Genomic DNA, 23,367 nt, shown 5'->3' with positions numbered 1-23,367 from the left:
ATTTATTCCAATCTATGCTCTGTCTTTGTAGTTAACAAGATGTAAAGTATAATCTAGTATGTAATGTCCCAAGAAGCTACAATTGGTGCTAACAATTTTCTTATAGTAGCAAAGAATAAGAATTAACAATTTTAATGTGTAAAGTGATTAGGCCGCCACATGATGTTCCACAAATGCCATTAGTAGCTCAACATTTGCATTTTGGTGTCTTGCACAAAGACTTTTTACTACATGAACAACACCCTTTGGATCCAGCTTTCCATGTTACATCAGTATGTTCCTCAACTGGAGTTCCTATTTTCAAAAGTTTTGAGTCATTGGTACTCAACATATTATATCCAGTGCCTAAAGAATGAGCTCTATAGTCAGAATTGTTTTTTTCAATTGCCTACTTTCCTAAATCTACCCAGTTACTTTCAACTACTTTCATGTTAGTATACTTTGGTTCAGATACATCCATGTCTTGAAAATCATTATCATTGACAGTACAACTAAGGCTTGTGGCGCTTTGGGACCCCTATAATCAAAGATATTATGTAATCAACCACTAGGTTGAATTATTATCCAACAATTATAGGGGATAATCATAAATTAAATTCAGAGACAAGTACTTCATATTGTTATGGATTTAAAATCACAATTGTTTTCTTATAGTTGTAGTGTTGACGTGTAGATGCAACTTAATTATTTGATCATGAAAGGGCATTGGCAATCCAAAATATCAAGGAAAAGGAATATTGTGGCAACAACTAACCTGAGACTTCTCCCTATGAATAAATTCTATTTTTTCCATTTCCAATTGTCTAACCAAACCACTAAGTTCAACTACCTATTCATTCAAATCTCTTATTTCTGAATCCTTCAATCTGCAGTTGTCTTCTTCTTCCTCTAATAGGCACCTAAGAAAAAACATGGAACATGTTTGAAATAAGTTGTTTAAGCATTGATAGCCATATACTAGTGAATGGGAAACATACTATAAACTTCGGAAGGAAAATTTAGAAACTTAGTTTGACACCTTAAATTGTTTTTGCTTTAGCATCTCTGCTTCTTCATTGAGATTTACAATGTCCGCAGCCATCCCATCCCTCTTAAAACATAGATGCATCACTTAAATCAAAGAATATAGACAAACACTACTACAAAAAGTTCCAGAAGCTTGCTTTCACAAGAATTTTCACTATCAAAATGGTACAAACATAGAATATTTAAAATAAAATGAAATTCAGAAGAAGAAAATAGAAATGAAATCTATTAGTATTGAATAACCAGTGAAAATGTTTAAAAGTTAAGGAAAGATATCAATAATAAATATCATTAAGGAGAAGCATGAAGAAAGGTCTATGCTAATACTCTGCTTAAAAAAGATGCCAAATGGAAAGATACTCTTAAATAAGAACATTTGCTTTCACAAATCTCGAAATTCTAATTAAACAAAACTCCTTAATAAGTAAAATGAAATTTGATAAGTTTGTATCTTTCTGTTCGAATAAAAATTTTGAACATATGTGGATGGTAATTCAAGTGTTGGGATTTATGGATATCCTTCCACCATCATGAATGTATACCCAAATGTGGTTAAAATCCCATCACTAGCAATCCAAGCTTCATTTCATATGACTCTAAAAACATTTAGTCATTAATGCAACCACACATAGACGAATTCAATCCCATTGATTTAGTTGAAGACACCTGAATTCTACCATTGACATCTCTAGCACCTGCATCAGAATGAGAAAGGATAACGTTAAAAATGAAGGTAGTACCCAAGGTGCATTAAGGTAGTACCTAAGGTTTATAAATAAAGTACCTACGGTTCATTCAGATAATACCTAAGGTTCACTAAGGTAGTACTTAAGGTTCACTAAGGTAATACCCAAGGTGTATTAGGGTAGTACCTAAGGTTCACTAAGGTAGTACCTAAGGTTCACTAAGGTAGTACCTAAGGTTCACTAAGGTAATACCCAAGGTTTGGTAAGCACCTAAGGTGAACAAACTAACTAACATAGTAAAACATAATGCCGAAGGAACTATCTAAGGTTCAAAAAGGTAGTAAGCCAAGGTGTCCTAAGATAGTACCTAAGGTTCACTATGGTAATACCTAAGATTCACTAAGGTAATACCTAAGGTTGATTAAGGTAGTACCTAAGGTTCAATTACCACTATACCTAAGGTGAACTAATTGACTACCCTAATAAAACATAATGTCATGGTCAGTTCTAAGTGCGATTAAAGAAGTTGTATATCAGTAGTACCTAAGGTCGCTTAAGGTAGTACCTAAGGTTGCTTAAGGTAGTACCTAAGGTCGCTTAAGGTAGTACCTAAGGTAGATTAAAGTGGTACCTAAGGGCTATTAAGATGGTACCTAAGGTACAATCTGCAAAAAACCAAAGGTGAACCACTTGACAATACAAAAGAATCACATAATGGCATGCTCTGAGGGTCACAAAGGAAGGTCTGATGCTTCAGATAGGTAGAACCCAACTTTAACTAAGGTCAGATCTAAGGTCAGTTAAGGTAGTACCTAAGGTAGATTAAGGTGGTACCTAAGGGCTATTAAGGTAGTACTTAAGGTACAGTTTGGAATAAACCAAAGGTGAACCACTTGACCACACAAAAGAATCATATAATGGCATGCTCTAAGGGTCACAAAGGAAGGTCCGAGGCTTCGTATAGGTAGAACCCAATTTTAACTAAGGTAGTATCTAAGGTCAGTTAAAGTAGTACTTAAGGTAGATTAAGGTGGTACCTAAGGGCTATTAAGGTAGTACCTAAGGTACAATCTGCAAAAAACTAAAGGTCAAGCACTCCAAAGGTCAAACACTTAACCATATAAAAGAATCACATAATGGCATGCTCTAAGGGTCACAAAGGAAGGTCTGAGGCTTTGGATAGGTAAAACCCAACTTTAACTAAGCTAGTACCTAAGGTCGCTTAAGGTAGTACCTAAGGGCTATTAAGGTAGTACTTAAGGTACAATCCGCAAAAAAAACAAAGGTGAACCACTTGACCACAGAAAAGAATCATATAATGGCATGCTCTAAGGGTCACAAAGGAAAGTCTGAGGCTTCAAATAGGTATTACCCAACTTTAACTAAGGTAGTACCTAAGGTCGGTTAAGGTAGTACCTAAGGTAGATTAAGGTGGTACCTAAGGGCTATTAAGGTAGTACCTAAGGTACAGTCCATAAAAAACCAAAGGTGAAGCAATTGACCACACAAAATAATCACATTATGGCATGCTCTAAGGGCTACAAAGGAAGGTCTGAGGCTAGAAACTAATAAGACTAGTTGAATGGACACTCATAAAAAGATGGATACCCAAACTATATTAGTCCAAAAACAACAAAAAAAACTACCTCCAAATTATTTAATCCATAATTCCTTTTTTTAAAGGTAAGCAAAAAAATAATCAATGACACCAACAAGAGGGCATATTTAAGTATACAATGCATGCCTATAGTCAATATCCAACAATTTATAGTAGAAGCCTATGTCTTGAAGGAACCTAATACTAAAACTCAAAAATGATTTATTAGGCATTCAATGAGATTTAGGCTTTTAGATCATAGAACGTACCGAGGAAATAAAAAATAAAAAGATGGTAATACGGAAACCAAATTCACTTGTTTGATTACTATGGAAAGTACAAAGAAAAACAAAACAACATAAAACTTGTTTGATTACTATGGAAAGTACAGGGTCTTATATTGCAAGCATCTATACTCTTCTTTCACATCTCCTACAAGTCCCATGCAACACTTACTCAAGCTCTGTGGATCACCTCAAAGACTATCCTAGGGCTTTAGGGACTAAAATCCTTGACCTTTAGATTGCGAGAAGATTTCTTTCAAGTGAGATATTAAGATATGGAGTTCTTTGGACTATAGGGATGGCTAATATCTTGTGCATCATATTTAACTTGATACAACTTATTATTTATGCAACAAACCTAGGGCACGGATCCATGACTAGGCAAAGGAGCTACAAGACTGTTTCCATTTTAAATGGATTATAGGACTATAGATTTGTTTCAATCAGGTCGTGGTTCTGAACAGAATTATACCTGATTCAGCATCAAATATCAAATTGTTCATAGGCCTTTTATCCTTAATTTTATTCTTCTCATCTCAAGCAAAAGTTGTCTGATATCTTCTCCCACCATCTCAAGCCCGAATTCGAACACAATCTTGAATTTCTTCTTCCTCAGAACTCTTCAAAGATTTTGAATCCTCAACCCTAGGAATGTACCTAATCGGAACAGAGTCGTAAGCTCTGTTCTTCATACAGCAAAGGGCATTGTTCTTTTTCATCCTAAAAGCGGGGAAAAAAATGAGAAATTATTTATGAGAAACACCATAAACTAAATTTCAGAAAAATTTCAGCAAAAATCTCGTCACAACATAAAATTTTCTTCGAAGCTGTTTGGTTGATGAGAAATCCAAGCAGAAGGTTAAAAATATAAAAATTTCCCTTTACTGTTTGAGACATAGGAAAAAAAGAGATCATCCACCTTATCACACCTAAATAAATTTTCCTCTTCGGTAGCCAATTGAGTAGGATTTTACATTTTGAGATTATTTTTTTCTAAGAAAAAAAATAAATTTCTTTCATTTTCCTTACTTTTATCGGGAGCCAAGCAAAGGGTAGACGAAATCTTCTTACTAGGCAATGGAAAAAGGTCAATACTAAAACTGGAATGAAAATTTGCAGCTGAAATTTCCAAGAAATGTTGACATATTCAATGTCAATTTCAAAGTCGAAGCAAAAAAAACCTAGATGTAAACCCAAGGTAAGGGCTCGTTGATTTAAACAAAGTGTCCTCCACAATCCACACCACTCGTTTAGGTGTGTGGCGAAAACATATGGAACCTTGTTGAATTGCTATTTAGAAAAGGGAAACTTGTGTTTGGAGGAGGTGAAGAAGTTTGGGAGGAGTTATGGTAATCTACTTGAGGTGATGTTGGAGCATGCTCAAATGGAAGAAGGCCTGCTATTAAGTTGTTCTTTTTATTTTTGGTTTTTTTTTTTTCCACATGTGGAGGTTGACCTGGCAGAAAGAGGAGGGCATATTGGGTATTAAAAAATAGCTCAGCCCAAAATGCATGAAGCTTATATTATTTTTGGGATTAGAGTAGTTATATTAAAAAATCAAAAGTTAGGTTTCCAATCTCATAATATTTTGATATTACCAACCCAAACACAAGTTTCCAAAAACAAATCTCTCTTTTTCTCTCCTTTTTTTCCTTTTCTTTTTCCCTCACCATGCCCTGGTTTTCTTCCATCCTGGCCGTGTGTGGACCACACTACAAAAGGGCCCTACGTACGTGAGTCCACCTACTTGTGTTTGCCCCTGCCGGCTCCCGCTCCTTACCAACAACCCAGCCTGTCTTGCATATAAGTAGAAAAAGCGAGTGAACAGCCAGCTCCTTGCAAGTTTCTCAATTAGTTTGTTTTATCCTGTTACAGAAATATGTAAACATAAGAAAAGAAAAACTTCCTTGCAAGTTAGAAAGCACCGAGAAAACTACCAAAAGGGTTATAAAAGTCATTAGAACAGCTTTTTGGATTTAACTTTAATTAGAAGATGAAACCAAATTCAAAACCCTAATTGTCAAAAGATGCTATGGATATATAAATTTTTTATTAAATATAAAATAATTTTTTCAAGTAAATAAACTTTTTAGCATGAAAATAATATTTTTCTAATTTCTAAATTAAAGACAACATGACTTAAAAATTGGTAAAAAAAACTTGTACTAAATATAGAAAAAAAAAATCTTTAAAGGCTATTTGATATTTGTTTTCGAAAACAGTTTTAAAAAATAGTTTTTTAAAACTATTCTTTGAAATTTATAAAACAAAATTCTATTTAGAAACCTTAAATATTTTTAATTTATTTTTAATATTTTAAATATGTTTTAAAAATAATTTTTATGTATAACATTTTATTTTTATTCATCCTACATGTTTGTATAATTATTTTTTTAAACTATCATAAAAAAATAAGTGAAAACATTAAATACCCTATTTTCTCTTCTTAAAAATATAAAATAAGAAAAAAAATTATTTATCAAATGTGTTTTCCTATTTTTTGTTTTGAAAAATAGGAAATCATTCTCTAAAAAAGTTATCAAACAGACCTTTAACTTCTCCAAAACATATCGAGAAAGTTAAAAACAAATACAAAAAAAAAAAGCTTCTACTAAATTTAGAGAAAATAGTTCACTTCACAAAGCATATCCAAACAAATCCAAGTATGCAGTTATAAAATAGGAAATTAGTATGGATGCCATTACACCAAGTTCAGGAGATAGAGTGACGCTGAAAAGGGAATAGTGGTTCAATTCACCTAGCCTTGCAATATCATTTGGTTCTTGACGGTCAAAGATACCATAAAATGGGCAAGCTTATCTAATTTTTAGCTAAAACTAGCAACGAGAGAAAGAGCCTCTCAAAATTTTCATGCAATTAAATATTTTGAAAACACAACTTTCCTTAAATTATGGTCAAAGTTTTGGCCCCTACAAAAAAATGTCGGCTTTGCAGCAAGTGTGAACGTGGGCTTACGTGCCTAAGCATTTAAAATGTGTGTCTCAGCTGTAAAAAAGAGGAAATAAGAATGAAGATGAGAGATGCTTTGAAGGAAGAGGACTTTGACTAAGAACATGTCGGTTCACGCGGCCATCGAGTTTCTTTTTGACTCCTATCCACTGCTGCCATTGTCAAATACATTTTCTTTTTTTTTTCTTTTCTCATGGATTGATTGATAGATGCCATCCTCTAGATTTAAGCCAACCAACCACCAAAAAGTAGAGATATCGTCTTGACTCTTGAGTTGCTCACAGCCACCACGTTTGACATCTTTTTCTTTTCTTTTTTATTTTTTATTTTTTGTCACACGGCCAAATCCAAGACCACTAAATTGTAGACAGAATAAAACTCAAGAGTCCTTATAATTTTAGCCATTGTTACAATATACTTTTACCTTTTTCCTTTCTTTCTTAGAGAACCCTTTTTTATCTTGGTATCGAAGCTCCTAGTTCGAGCAGAAATGGTTTGTATGGAAGACACCTTCAAGCTAATAAACTATCTTATCTTGCAAATCCAAATTCCCAAAATGATTCTTCTTCTCAATTTGCTTCTCAATCTTATATCCAAACTCAACCCATCCTTCCAAATCTTCTTATTCCAATTCTCTTTTCCTTGAATCAAACTAGATCATAACAACTATCTTCTTTAGAAAAACCATCTTCAGCAAATGGCCTGAAAAAGTTCCACTGAGGTAACCCATCCTTACCCCTAGAAATTTCTCCATCTTCAACAACTCACTCTCAATCCAAAATATACTATGTGGTAGAGATATAATCATTAGAGTATGAACTACTTCTATGCTTCTTAATTTGATGGAGGGAGATTTCACAAATTGTAGGACATACTATTGCACTTGAGATTAGGCATACATTTGGCTACACAAAATCATCAATTTCAATAGCAAGATTAGCATAATAGAACACCATCTTAATAATCCATGTCACATCTCATAATCGATATGTGCCGCAATAAATAAGATCAATCTGATGAATTTGAGCATGACTATCGATGAAAATGTCTCATCATAATCAAAACCAAGTTTTTTTATTATAACCCTTTATTAAAAGCTTAGTGTTATATGTCTTAACATTTTCATTTATTCCTCTCTTTCTCCTGTAAACTCACTTACATCCTATAAATTTTACGCTTTCAAGTACTTTTATAACATCCCAAACTTCATTAGAATATTTAATACAATTTTTTTAATGAAACATTTGTATTTTCTTTTTTATTTTATATAAATAAAAATTTAAAATTATAAGTAAATACCAAATTAAAATCATAAAAAAAATGTTAAAATCATTATCCTTAATTGTAATTTTGATTTGAAAATTTTAAATTAAAAATAATATAAACAATAAAATAATATTACAACAAGATTTTAATTTCTAGGTGATAAAGATTTATAAAATAAATACTTATATTATTTGAAATTAATATAAGAAATATTATATATTAAAGTACCTTTAAATAATAAAACGTATTTTTTAAATTTAAAGCCTAAATTATCAAATGTGCCATTAGAATTCATATTTGAAATTATTAAGTATATTATTTGTAGAATAATATTTTCAGTTTTTGATGTATTCTCATTATCATTAATTAATATTTTATTAAAATTAATAAATATGAAGGGTTGAAATATTTAAAAAAAATTAAAATTAAAATTAAAAAGATTTTATAAGAAAATGCGCAGAAAAAAAAATCACGGGAGGTTAGAAAAAATGATATGAGAGAGAAAATAATAATAAAAAAAAAACAAAGGTATATTTTTTTAATTAATTAATAGGCGGAATCATACGGGAGGAGTGGGTCCAATGGAAACCAGTGATGCAGATGCAGGAGAGTACATGTGATGTGTGTCAATTTATGGGGCATTTAAAAGCCTGGTACTTTTAATTTTTGGTTATGATGAAGATGAATATTGTACTTGAAAGTCAAATGGAATCCAAAAAGATATTTCTAAAATTGAAAAATAATTAAAGATGAGTGGTGAATAGGTTTTTGACTATAACACACCCATGGGCTGCCTGCCTGCCTGCCTGCGCGCCTATTCCCATGACAAGATCCCCTATTCCCTTTCTTTCGTTTTCATACCCAACTTCTCTTACGTGGCGCTCTCTTGTCAATGGCTTCCCCCCCTCTTACATTCCACCGTTCATTTTACATCAAGCTTTTTAGTATGGTTTGACTACACGATGACCTTAGGGTCCCCTCAACGAATGAAATTCAACTTGGTTCACTCATTTTATCAATGCAAATATTTGGTGGGATATTTTTTTATTCACATGCGTGTTCAATTTTGATTCATCCGCGCCCTTATCCTTGTTCTTTTAATTCATATGTCATATTATCCAATATAATATTCCAACCTTTATGCTTTGACCTAATCCTCCTCCTCAAGATGGCCTCGGCCTGGTCATCATACATTTATTATAATTTGAAATGTCACTGCTCCTATACGTGTACATCTGCATGTAAATGGAAATGTCTGCAATTGCAAAAGCAAATTGCATCAGGCCATGAGTCATGTTATCAAGCCTGACCTTCCATCCACAACCACAGTCACAACTGTGATGAAGGTTACTGCACTTAGGGACCTACATGTGTACAAGTCCATGTAGGTTTTAATTAAAAGGGCGTGGTTTTCATTAGACCACGGGGATAACACGTTGAAATGCGTGGGTCGAGCAGGGTAGGATGGTGGTGGCCTCACCATCCATGGGTCAAAGGGTGGGAAGCTTGGCGTGATCACCAGTCACATCAAAATCAACCCAATTATTATGCATCGCACACACACTCACACACACCTTGCAATTAGATGTTTGCCTTCAAATTATTGTACCGTCACTCCACATATCTAGGCTTTCTTTGCATGATTGGGTCTCTTACATTGAATATTATACATCATCTGATCCAGTCTATTTGAGGAGAAGATTGTTTTTCTCTTCCACACTGCCCCCTCCCTTTCAGAAAAAATAAAAAAATATATTTTCTTTTAGACTCATAATTGGCAATTTATTTACCCATTCTCAGATTTATTTACCCCTTAATACCAACACAAGGAAAACATTACGCCAAATTTTAAATTAAAAAAGGATACCAAAAGTGTGGTCATAATCAGCTAAGAAAATGCAACTTTAAAACAAAAATTTTAAAAATTTTTTTAAAAAAAAAGTTGGAAAAATTGACCATAAAAGCCATAATAATGGAAGAGGGTAGTTCAGAATTGGGGAAAAAGGTATGACATGCTCAAATGATGAACTTGATTCATGGTATACAAATCTCTAAGTGGCCTGATAGATATCCAAGACATCCCTATTAAAGCAATAATGGTACCAACGAAATATCAATGCAGCTACTGATTGGTACAATGTTCTATTTTGGACCCACCATCCATTACATTATTAGCTTCATATTAAATTCAATTCAGAAAAGCCCTAGAAAGAAGGATGGAAAAAACGAAACAACAGCCGGAGAATAATGATTCTTATCAGTTTTCTTGTTGAATCCACATAATATATATCATATCATATCACGGTCTGTTCTAATGTAGTAAATCCGCCAATCATTTTGATCTTTTTAATAATTTCTTTTATAGAGAAAAAGTCCATAAGGATTGAGAGTATTCACTCTCACCTGTCTTATCACCAGCTTCCCTGTTCACTACAGAAATATAAAAATACTTTTATATATATATATATAGAGATTATATCTTGTCATGGTCTCTACTAATATAGTAAATCACCCAATCATTTTCATCTTTCTGATAATTTCTTATATAGATAAAAAAGGTAGATAAAGATTGAGAAGGGGGCCATGTCGTCAATGAGATCATGAGACCAACAGGTTGCGGAGAAAAAGATAAAAAGAAAAGAAAATAAAAATTAGAAACAAGGGAAGAGGGGGGGAAGGGGGGGGGGTAAACAATGGAGGTGGGCTTAGCGCCAACCTGGATAGATAGCACAGCAATTGAGAAGCGGACACACCCCACAATAATAGTGTGACCGACAGAGAAAAAGGAACGAATGAGAGGAGGCCACGTTGCCGCTAAAGGAGGTGGGGCGTCCAGCGATACACGCGTAAGGAGATGAGTGGATGGGCTTTCAACACGTGTGTTGTATAGCCCCCAAAACGGTGGGTTTACCAGGTAAAGGGGGATCTGAGACACGTCTCCCTCCAACGTCGAAGCATCGAAGGCGTGGCCCATTGTTTGCGTGTTTCAAACTTCCAACTTTCAAAGTCCATGTGAACGGACATTAAAATATTAGTTTAGTAGTTACTGTCGGGGTTGTATTCAAAGACTAAAGAGATGAAGGAAACCGATGAACAACTGGATGGGTTCCAGATGAGTATCTATCAGGACGTAACAGTGATGGATACAAAATGAACAAGTGAAAAAAAGAATTAATTTACATTTCTTCTTAAGACATGGTCCTTGTTCCCTTTCCCTGCACGTGAAATTGAATAAAAGTGCAATGTACTAAAGACCTAGAATATGATTAATAAAGTAGTAGTTTAGTAGGTCAATGAACCCTAGCTACAAGCTGGTTGTCCCCTTATCCCTCCCAATCATCACTCTTTAAACATGTTAACTATTTTTCCTAGAACCAATTAGCAAGCATTGAATATGCTAGGATTTTAGGTTGGCTTGTCCCATCATGATTGTCATCCAAAATTATGACCCATTTCGTTTCTTTTAATTATTTTTCTATCCCATAAGGCCCCATACCTGCAAACAAGCCTAGCTAAACTCTAAAGAATCTTTGTGATTTCTCCCCAGTCTTGATAATTTAGTCCTTCAACTACACATTGCCCTTCATTATATTGTTATCCAAAATTAAGACACTTATCTTTTCTTTTAATTTCAAGGCCCCATACCTGCAAACAAGCCTAGCTAAACTCAAAGGAATCTTAGTCCTTCATCTTTTTTTAATATAGATATATAGAGTAAAAGAAGGCTGAACTTTTCCTAGTTAATTAATGAAAATAACCTCGCCACCCGGATGACCAAGAGAAGGTTTACCAAGACTTTGATAATTTCTTATTCCTGAGATTATTACATCAAGTCTATTTCTTGGGAAAAGTATGAGGTGATGACTGAGATTGCATTTTAGTATGATTGCGATGGCCATACAAGTTTTCAGAATAATAGTAAAGGCAACTAGGAATTTTTTTATTTTTTTATTTAAAAAAAAAAAGAATTCTATTTTTTAATTTCATATAGTCTCATATCATATGAAAGCACAATAAATAAATAAATAAAATAAAATAAAAAATAAAAGGAGGGTTCTCTCCCCCCGCCGTGTCTCTCAGTTGCACACACTTATAAATAGCCAAGCAGAGCCCCAGACACTGCGTTCATATGCCTCCGCTCAAACAATACCAACTCGTCATCATCCATTTCTTAATATCATCAACACCCAATACCCATTTTTAGAATTCTACGTGTTCTTCCAAAGCCCTCACCACCATGGGTGTCTTCTCTAAACCAGCAATTGAACAGTTGCCTCTCATCAGAAACTGCATGCCCTTCTCTGGAATTCCTCTCATAGACCTCTCACAACCTGACTCCAAAGCCCTCCTCATTGAAGCCTGCCAAGAGTTTGGCTTCTTCAAGGTCATCAACCATGGTGTCCCGATGGACCTCATCTCCAAGTTGGAAGCTGAAGCTATCAACTTCTTCTCACTTCCTCTCTCTGAGAAGGAAAAAGCAGGGCCTCCTAATCCTTCTGGATACGGAAACAAGAGAATTGGATCAAGCGGCGATATTGGTCGGGTTGAGTACCTTCTGCTCAATCCGCAGAGCTTCCCCTCTGTTTTTGGCCAAAACCCAGATATGTTTCGGTACAGACTCAATCTTGTTCTGGTTTTTCATTCATTTGGGACTGTGTTCTATGGCTGAAACTAACCGTTTTTGTTGACATTTTTTTGTTTCAGTTCAGCAGTGAGTGATTATCTATCAGCTGTGAGGAAGATGGCTTGTGAGATTCTTGAATTGTTGGCTGACGGGCTGATGATTCAACCAAGGAATGTGTTCAGTAAGCTTTTAATGGATGAACAGAGTGACTCTGTTTTCAGGCTAAATCATTATCCACCATATCCAGAACGCCAAGCTTTGAGTGGAAAGTGTATGATTGGATTTGGAGAGCACACCGACCCTCAGATCATATCTGTTTTAAGATCTAACAACACATCTGGACTGCAAATCTCTTTGAGAAATGGGAATTGGATTTCAGTTCCACCAGATGAAAACTCCTTCTTCATCAACGTTGGTGACTCCTTGCAGGTACAACAACTATTTTCATAACACACGGATGAATGAATGAAAGACAAAACTATAAACCAGTGCTCCACTGCACAAAAATTTCAATTTCTATGAATTCCAAAGTTGAAGAGTTAAAGGTTTTTTCCTTTTGTTTTCTTCTTTTATTTTCTTTTTTCCTTTTATCACTTGGGTTTTCAATATTCCTTGCTTCTTTTCAATCTTTTTCTATTCAGTACAAAAATACTTCCGAGTTTTCACTAATTATTGCCATGCTTTTGCAGTCACTTTTGCAAATTATCTATCATTGCTGGATATTTTTGTTTTGTTTTTATTTTATTTTTATTTTTTATTTATGGAAAACGAAGCAACTTTTACCATGTATTTGTTTTGCTCAACATTTATTTATTTATTTAGTTATTTATTTATTTATTATTATTTTTTTCTGCCATTCTTTGCTTTGCATAACATTTGTTTTGAACTTCCTTGGTTGGGTTGTGGGTATGCAGGTGATGACAAACGGTCGGTTTCAGAGTGTGAAGCATAGGGTGTTGACAAATAGCTGTAAATCTAGAGTTTCGATGATATACTTTGGAGGACCACCATTGAGTGAGAAAATAGCACCATTGCCCTCACTCATGGAAGGAGAGGAGAGCCATTACAAAGAGTTTACATGGTTCGAGTATAAAAGATCTGCATACAACACAAGATTGGCTGATAATAGGCTTGTGTTCTTCCAGAAAGTGGCAGCCACATGATGGTTGCTCCTCTCAAACTCCCCCCACCCACTTCCCACATGTTAGGAAATTGATTCAAAATAGATAGGCTTACTAAAGTTAGTTCAAATTTCCTTTCTTTTCTCTTCAAAAGTTTGATGTAAGTATCTTCCCTCTACATGAAACAAAGTTTGATTTTGTACTTGCAGTAAAACGTACGTATCCCAGGTATCTTCAGAGACAGATTAAAGTGAAAAAATGTGAAGTTTAAACGATTGAAAGTAAATTTGAAGGTGGATCCTTATGTGAGATACTATGATGGATGAATCTCATTCTTTAATTTTATCTCACTCATCAAATTTAATTATTGGGAAGACAACGACTCATGAGAATGAGTTCTTTTTAATGGCTTTGTCCATTTTCTACAAATAAAAGTCAGATATGAAATAGTTTATTGAACCAGCCATCACAAAGATGCCGATCGTAACCATTTCAGCGACCTGTGGGCTCTTCTCATTTGGGCTTGACTATAATATAAGATTCATAATAGCCATAGAAGCCCGTAATATAAATGTGTGTATGTTTTGAGAGAGTAAAATAATATAAGAGACATGACATAATATGTCCATCATTTTTCTCATATCTTTTATACATGATATCTAATAATTCCATAGCAGAAATGTGATATACAACATCCCATAAATTATAATTTCTTCTCTCATCTTCTTTTCCATTTTATTTTATTTTATTTTATTTTTTATGTTAATCATTGTGCATGCAAATTTCCCTTCAATAAAAAAATATGAGTTCTTGTAAATGCAAATGGTGCATATCACCACTTTAAGTCCTTTGATATTAAAAGAATCTAATTTCAAGTCCTCCACTAATACTTACTATTACTAGGATTAAATGGAGACATTATTTTTTTGGACTTTAGCAAAGCCTATAAAAGGCTCTTAGAATGAAAAGAAAAGACATCCTCAACCAAAAAAAAAGTCTCTCTTATCTCTTTCTGGCTTTCTCAATGGTCTTCTCCTTCATACAACTAGGAGAGTATTTACATATTTATCTTTATTCTTCTTTATAACTTGCGTTTTTTTTATTTTCGTTTTATAACATATTATCAACACGAGTTGCTTTAAAGGTAATTAACTGATCTTTAATTTGGGATTGTTAATATAAAATAAATATTGCATATCTTTATTAGTAGCTATTTTGTTTTATGTAGCCAAAAGTCAAGCAAATTATTTTGCTTGGTCATGGCTAGGAGCTATGAACAAATCTCATATAATATAATTATTGCTAAATGTTATGTACAAATTATTATGTAATCAAAAGTTATGTAAAAATTATTCTTGTAACTAGAAACTATGTAAAAATTTTGCTCTTCGAAAAAAGCTATTTGCAAATTATAACAGGAAGGCAAAATTACTTTAAAGGAAATAATTTTATAATTTTCTTATAGCTATAAACTATTTAAAGGAAAAAAATTCATATATTGATATGACTTGAAGCAACACAAGAAATCAATTTTATTCCTTGAAGCAAATGCAATGTTATTCCTAGAAGCGGTTACAAATCTTTTTCCTTGATTATAAGTATTAAAGTGAAAGTTGACATAACAAAATAAACCATAGAAATTTTTTCATGCCCCAAGACCCACCCCAAGGGCGTGATGATCATTTCACACCTTAAATCTAAAGGCTCAAAGTATGACTGACACAAACTTTCATCTTGTAACTAGAAGTTACTAATTACCAAATTCATATTTAGAGTAGTAGAACAAAATTTTATAATCTTCAAATTTCAACTTTATAACTTTATAACTATGAGCTTATATATCATAATGGCATGGGTTATGAGGGTTAGATTGACTCTAGGTTCACTTTTGTGTATAAAAGTGTTTTACTAATTATGCAAGGTTGCATAGGAGATAGTGAACAAGGTCTCTGGATTATATTAGTTAATTAATTAATTAGATGACCCTATGTGGTTAATTAATCAATTTGGACATATTTTGGGGTAGATCAAGCGGCCCAAGCCTTGGTGGGCTTAAGTCACTCATGTAGGGAAAAACATGGATCTTTCTATTTCCCAAGTTGGGATTAGGTTAGGAACATGCGAAAACTTTCCTAGGATTATCTAAATTCTATGCACAACAAAAACATGCATATAATACCAAAAATAGGATTTAGACATTGAATTTAATGTGCTTACCTTGTGTTCAACTAACATATCTTAACCCTTAAAAGCATGATATGATGTAACAAAGTTAGACTTCATAGTCCCCTTGTTATCCCTTTTATGCATTGATAATAATTCTAGCATTCAACCCATATCACTTGCATTGTACATGTCTTAGGTGCATTAGGAGCTACACAAAGTATAAGTCATGTGTTCCTTGTAAGATGATAAGTAGTTCACAAATAGTTCATGGATTTGGGTAATCCAGTAGAAGTTGTAGTGCACTGCTTCCTAATTGGAGGAATGGTTTGTCTTGGCCGTTGAGATGAGTTTCCTATGGTTAGTGCACTAGTGTATATAGTTACACATTGGACAAGACCTATGGTGAATCATGACGTAAGGCTATTAGATTGTCATGATTCACTACGCTACTATGTTACATGAACTCTCAACCTTGAGAGATTAGGCTTCTGTTGAAATCAATAGAAGACTTTAATCTTTGGGTAAAGTGGTCATATATTCCCTATAGATTGGATCACTATTGATGAAAGCTGGTGGAACCAAATATTCTCAATAGAGGCACCATGATATCTCATGGGATTGAGACAATGTGTCCCTTTAGGTGATCCAAAGGACATGTGATGATGAAATCTATGGTTGTGGTAATTTCTTTAGTGAAGTTTGACATATACTTCTTGAAGCTAGAGTATGTTGATCACATAATAGAAGTATCTGTAACTCAAGGATTGAAGAGGTAATTTTATTGAGTTGATAACACTACCTAATCATCATGAGAAGTTTGCATCCAATGAATCATAGGTCACAAACCTGAGCTTTATCTTGTTGTAATTTTAAAGGATACTGGAGTCTAGTTAACTCTCTTTAATGGAGTGTTGAGTCAACTTCAAAATTAGATTACGAAAGAGCCAATATTTTCTTATAGGTCCTAGTGGTCCTCACTCAAGCACCCATTTCATAGTGGCACACTTTTAGGATATTTTAGGCATGTAATTCATATCAATAAAGGCATTTTGGTAAAAATGTAAGGTTGTACTTGATCTTATGAATTGCCTTTTTTATTAGTGGGTTGGACTAATTAATTAATTGGAGCCCATTATAGCTAATTAATTAATTAGGACCCAAGTAGGCTAGATTAGGTGACCTAAGCCCAATTTGAGTTCAAGTTACTTAAGCCTATAAGGAGCATTCCCCTTAGGGGTTCAGGGTTTATGCTTTTGCCACTTTCATCATTGTCTTCCAGAGAGAGGAACCCTAGCTACCCTTTAAAAAGAAATAAAAGCCCACACTTCTCTTGTGTCAAGACACATGGCGGAAGAGATTAGGTGGAAGATCGTTGGATAGATGAGTTCTAAGACAGCCACCGTAGTGCTAAAGTCTTTATTGAATAAAAATTTCTATGGGAACATTAAGATTGCAAGTATGAGCTTTTTCTTTTTAGATTTATATTGTAAAATGGTTTTTGATTCCTTATACTTCAATTACCATAGATCTAGAGAGCTTACGAATAGATGCATGCACCCTATGAGATCTAGGTTCAGGGAATGAAATGAAACAATTCAGAATTACCAATAATATTCTAGTTCATAGATTTCAGGATCACACATTCTTAGGATCACCCAAGGGGACACATTATCTAAAATTTCATGAGATATCATGATGCCTCTATTGAGAATACTTGTTGCTACCGACTTCCATCAATAGTGACCCAATCGATAGGGAATATATGATCACTCTAAGATCTCACACATAAGTCAAATCCACTGCTAACTTTGGTACAAGCTCAGTCTTCTCTCAAGATTGAGAAACAATGACTACCCGATAGCCTTTATCATAACTCATATTAGGTTTTGTTCAATGTGTAACCATACATAGTAATGCACTCACCATGGTGATTACTATGTATGGTGAAGACCAACTATCCCTCTAATTAGGAGGTGGTGCACTATAACCTCAAATGAATTACCTAAGTCCATGAACCAGTTGTGAACAAATCATCTATTTGCAAGGAAACCATGACTTAGATCTTTCATGCAACTCTTAATGAACCTAAGTCATGTACAATGCAAGAGATGTTAGGTGAGCTCAAAAAGTATAATGCATGGAATAAGGATAGATAAAACTAAATCATTAAATTAATAACGAATCCCAAATTTATTACATCACATCATGCTTTTAAGGGCTTCATCTTAATAGCTCATAGGACCAAGTAGCCTTAGGAATATTTGCATGCATTGAATGAGATCCAAAGCCTAAGAACAAAGTAATTTGGAGTTCCTATTAATCTATGCCTTTTCAAGGATCATCCATTCAATTTGTGTCTCTCAAGGTTTAATTTTTCAAATTGTACCACTTCAAGGGCTATTTGTTCAAACTATAGCTCTTTAGAGTTATTTTGTTGAATATGTTCATCTTCAGGGGCTATGGTTCAATTTTTTTTGTACCTTTTCAATACGTATTTGTTCAATATATGCCTCTTTGTGGATTAACTGTTTCAATTGTACCTCTTCTAGGGCTATAAGTTTCTCAATATTGGTCTAATTAGTCATTTTGTGACCTATTCATGAGTATTAAGTTTTTCCTGTGTTGTTTCCTAGTTTGTCCTATTCCAGGGAATCATATACTTTGAGTCAACAAGTCCACTACACTTGAATCATATATTGGATTCATTTATAACTATTTGTCTTATCAAAACATCATTATTATTATTATTTTGCTTCAATTATTTTAGCATATTACAGATATCTATCTACTATTGTATTATTTAATCATCCTTAAGGACATCAATATATCATATTCACTTGTATAAAAAAAAATTTCAAGAAATTTTATGTTATTCTTCTAGAATCAGCTTCCGGCCTTTAATGGTAGGACAATTTGTCTCATTAAAATAATAATTGGTACAACATGTCTTACTAACGTTAAGGGATATAGATAAACTAGTCACTAGGTAAAAACTTATGGTTTTATAATATGTCTTCATGACTTGTAATGAGTTGATCCATTATTATTTACCCCAAGGACCATGTTGATCATATTGGATTCTTTTAAATCAAATAAAATATAACGTATTATTCACATGGACTTTTTCGTCGTTAGTGATGTAATTTTGTCATTAACATTAACTATTATATATGTTGTATAGTTGACGAGACAAATATTTTGAAATAAATCTATCAAGCACTTGATATCGTATGTATATAATTGATAAATATGACATATACATGTATTAAAATTGTAATTTATTTTTTTCCATAAAATTTGAATGACAAATTTTAGTGTTTTAAACCTCTATAGCTAGTAAAAAGAAAAGTGAGGATATAATCAAATCAAACTTAAATAGTAACAAATTAAGAATTTTAATAATTTAATTGAAAAATGAAAAACTCATATGACTCTTTCATAACTTGTGGTTATGAACAGATAGACAATCTGTACATATTCAAGTTACGAAAAATTATCATATTTCTATAGTTTTTCATATTGGCTGGCTAAAGAGAATTTCTATTTTTATATGATACTACATATATAATTTAATAGGAATTGTATAGAAAATCTAAACTAAAAATAATAAATTATAGTAAAACTCGATAATATTAACTAATAATAAAAATAAAAGAATATTTTTTTATAACTTCTTGCTATGAAAACAAAAACATCATAACAAAATGAAAATTATGCATAGTTTCATGCTATGACATATTCTTTGAATTCTTGGTTATGAAATATTTTTCTCATAACTTTTGGTTATATGAACATCAGAAAGTTGTATAAAATTATTAATTAATAATTTTATTCCCTATAGCTTATGATTATGGATAATAACGATTACCTTGCTTCTTACTATGCATAGTTTTTTAAATAATAAAATATTATTAAAGAATATTTTTTTTTTGTATTCATAACTTCTAATTATGGATAATAACAATTACCTAACTTCTGGCTATGTATAATTTTTTTTAATAATAAGATATTTTTTGTAGTGCTTTAGACTATATGAATTTTAATATATATTAATTACTAGTCTTTTCTACATAACTTCGAGCTAGAAATAATTAAAATTGAGTAACATTATAAAAGTATAAATAATTCACCAATTATAATAATTACATAAAAATAAAAATTACATTGTGACATACCTTGGCTTGAAATTTGACATAGAAGTATTTAAAGTAGGCAATAAATCTACTATATTTTACTTGAATCATAAAGTAGCAAAAAGAAATTCTTCTTATACTACTATTGAGAATAGTAAAAAAAAAAAAAGGGAATTTTATTGACCTTAAAATCATGCCACATGAAATAGCATATCATCCTAATAGTTTGTTGTAAAACAAAAGAATCAAATGAAGAAATGAGAATGTTTAGAGAAAAATAGAATTTTTTTTTTTCATTAGTTGGTCTTCCCTTTTTATAAAAAATGGAGACAAAATTTATATCAATATTGATCATTATCCACAAGTTCCTACAATCAAATAGATATTCATATTTTATAACAATTTCTAATAAAAACTATGTGCCCATTACTATTATTTTTTATTTTATAAATAAAAAGTAGGAAAATTTCAAAACCACGTCGAAGCACATTCTTTACTATAGTTAAAGCACATTCTTTACTATAGTTAAAACTTGATTAAAAATCTAAATTGGAAAATATTGCAACATAAAATACATATTTAAAGTTTTACATCCATCATCATCATCATCATCATCATCATCATCATCATCATCCTTATTATTATTATTTAATTATTATTATATATATTGTAATGGGAGGGTTTTAGTTGTATTTTACAATTTTTTAGGGCAGTATTCGCATATGGTTCAAATAAATTTATTAATAAAATATCTTTTGTTTCATATATATATATATATATATATATATATATATATATATATCTATAAGAACTTTTGCAAGTTGAAAGGAATTAGGACCGAAAAAGCTCTTCCATTAAAAAAAAAAATAGAATGAAGAGAGGTTGAAGATAATATTTTCTTAAAAAATTGTTATGTAATTATAACTTTATAAATAATATAAAATAACAAAATTATTGATTGACATCCTTTGGTGAGAAGAATTTTATTAGAAATTAATGCTTTGGCAAATAGGATCAAAATACTGGTGGGCTGTCCATGTATAATTGGCCTATCTCTTCAATCGTCCGTTTAAAGAAAAAATATATTGAGCATTAATTATTACAAGGTAACAAAAATGAGCAAGGACATCCATGATTTAATAAATCTATGATCAATCTTCATATTATTAATAGTGCGTCTTACGGTGATTTTAAGAAATGTTTTTAATCTTTCTAACTTTCGAAAATATTTATTTTTAAAATATTAAAAATATTATAAACCTTTCTTAAAATCACTACCAAATGCATTCTAATTAAAACAGTTATTTTAATAAGTCATGGAAGGATGAAAACAACTAAACAAAATATGACATACACAAGGTTTCTGAAAATGTTAACTCTTATTAGTTATTCAAAATAAATATATCACGGAACTCTTATTAAAAAAAATGTTAATTATTAAATTTTTGTTCGTCATTCCTTTAAAAGACATAAATTGGGAGTTATTCACAAAAGGATGATGAATCTCATCCCACCACCAAGTTACAAAGGAGAAGTTTGACGAATACAGTAAACCAATGCAAATTCATCTGTACGAGAATAAATTTTAGAGGATAAAAGCAATCCTAATCCACAGTCCCTTTGTGCACATATGTTCACACTCACTCCTCGATTTGATTAGAGAAGAGAGAATAAAGCATGTGAACGTGTCAACCCGGGATTCCAATCATGTGAAATTTGAGTAGCAAAGAGCTGAAGGATAACGCAGAAAAAATATCCTCACATTAGGTCTTTACCCAAATCTAAAGATATTAGTGAGACCCACATGTGATTCATGTCATCAACTCAGCCTTGAAAAAGAAGTGGAGATAAAGATAGAGATAGAGATAGAGCTATAGCAGAAAAAATGGTGAAACTTCCCAACCTGGGTGGATAGACATGCATCACTAGGATTTTCAGCACCAATAATAATACTTCCCTGAACCATCTGAGAAGAAAAGTGGTAGAATATTTCCAATAAGTCTGTGAGTTTCAATTCAAAAGGCATGATAAAAAAGTTATGATCCACACGAGGCCATGTCACCTCATCAAGATTAGCGGCCTGTGGCCTCTGCTTTTCATTGCTCTTATTGATACGTCGGTAGCCGAATAGTAAACAGGAGTCTGACCATATGAAGAATATAATTCACATGTATATTTTGTACGGCAGAATCTTAAAGATGTCATCTTAACTCAAAGTCTAGGTCACGGCCCCCCCACCATGAATTTCAAGTTGAATTTTTTGCCGACTAGTGCTTTTTTGTGTAGCCCAACCCTAACTCCCTCTCACATCACACATCTTAATCATTTTCCCTTTTTGTCCATTATTCTTGAGATGCCATTTCCAACCATATTTTTGTCTATGGAGTTTCTGATAACGAAATCAAAGAAAAAAATATCACCTTTTTCTCTTGCGATGTGAACTCGTTGCTTAGGCTTTTGTGGAACTCATCCATGGGAAAAATTCAAATATTTGATGTGTTTTTCTTTTTTTCGAAAAAAAAAGGCCTAATTGTATGAACCTCCTAAAATACATAGGAAATGATATTTTTGCCCTCATATGTTGGTCAGTGTCTTATCTATCATAACAGATCTCCATCTTTCTAAATAGTTTGTTTTCTTTCTTGGCAACTTCCCCTTATTTATTAATTTTTACTCGTTGTAATCAGTAACTCAATCTTAATTGGAAATGTATCAAATACATTTGTTGTATATGTCAAACATGTGGCATAACCATCCACTCATATTCTTCCATATAATTAGTGCATTGTAATAACAAATTATAATTGGTTGGCTTTTCATAAAACCAAAACACATCTCTAGAAATCAAAATTTTTAGTGAATTAAATTATCATTAAATTGGTCTTAAAAATGTGACTTCTCAATTCAACAAAATTTGAGCTCAATAAGTGATGGGTCACACACATTTGACATGTGACATATATTTAAAAGGTGATATATGACGAAATTTGAAAGGTTACAAAATTTAGTTTTATAAATAAAATCAAATCTTTCCATCACGGTCAAAAGAGAATTAGAAAAATAAATATTTTCTCATTAACAAATTTCTAAAAGAAACAAATATTACAATTGAAGTCAAAAGAGAATTAAAAATAAATATTATCTTGTTGATAAATTTCCTTAATGAATGAAACAAGTTACCAAAATCAAGGAATCAAATTCTTTGAATTAAGTAATTAAATCTTAGGAATCCAAAATTTAATTCCTTAGTTTCACCTATAAATAATGGTGACTTCCTTCAATGAAGGGGACTTTGAATTGATCGACAAAATGACTCTACATGGGAAAGAGGCTTCACTAAGAAAAGAAAAAACTTCATAAAATCTCCCTTAAAGTCCAAGAAATCTCAAAAGTACTACACATGCATTTTTCGCCATTCAACGAGTTTATTTGGGAACAAGCAACTCAAAGCCCTTGGTTGATCTTTGAAATCAAGAATATGTATTCGTTGTCGT

The 23,367-nt window shown here is 32.4% G+C and overlaps 1 protein-coding gene and 1 pseudogene across 1 annotated transcript; both read left to right on the top strand.

Annotated features, from left to right (window-relative positions):
- The window catches only part of LOC132253356 (uncharacterized), a 103,836-nt pseudogene that overhangs the window by 32,350 nt on the left and 48,119 nt on the right, over positions 1 to 23,367 (top strand).
- On the top strand, positions 11,934 to 13,788 carry LOC100264177 (gibberellin 2-beta-dioxygenase 1). The gene is made up of 3 exons (XM_002263925.5): positions 11,934 to 12,440; positions 12,534 to 12,882; positions 13,368 to 13,788. The coding sequence occupies exons 1-3, from the start codon at positions 12,067 to 12,069 to the stop codon at positions 13,614 to 13,616; spliced, it is 972 nt and encodes a 323-aa protein (XP_002263961.1). The 5' UTR covers positions 11,934 to 12,066; the 3' UTR covers positions 13,617 to 13,788.

This window comes from Vitis vinifera, chromosome 19 (genome assembly GCF_030704535.1).
Source record: "Vitis vinifera cultivar Pinot Noir 40024 chromosome 19, ASM3070453v1".
Classification (NCBI taxonomy): domain Eukaryota; kingdom Viridiplantae; phylum Streptophyta; class Magnoliopsida; order Vitales; family Vitaceae; genus Vitis; species Vitis vinifera.
The sequence above is the reverse complement of the archived record's forward strand: the minus strand, read 5'-3'. Positions and strand labels throughout refer to the sequence as shown.

Coding starts and splice junctions, on each gene's coding strand:
- LOC100264177 (XM_002263925.5), top strand. CDS start 12,067: ATGGGTGTCTTCTCTAAACCAGCAATTGAACAGTTGCCTCTCATCAGA. Junction 12,441..12,533: donor CAAAACCCAGATATGTTTCG/GTACAGACTCAA, acceptor TTTTTGTTTCAG/TTCAGCAGTGAGTGATTATC. Junction 12,883..13,367: donor ACGTTGGTGACTCCTTGCAG/GTACAACAACTA, acceptor GTGGGTATGCAG/GTGATGACAAACGGTCGGTT.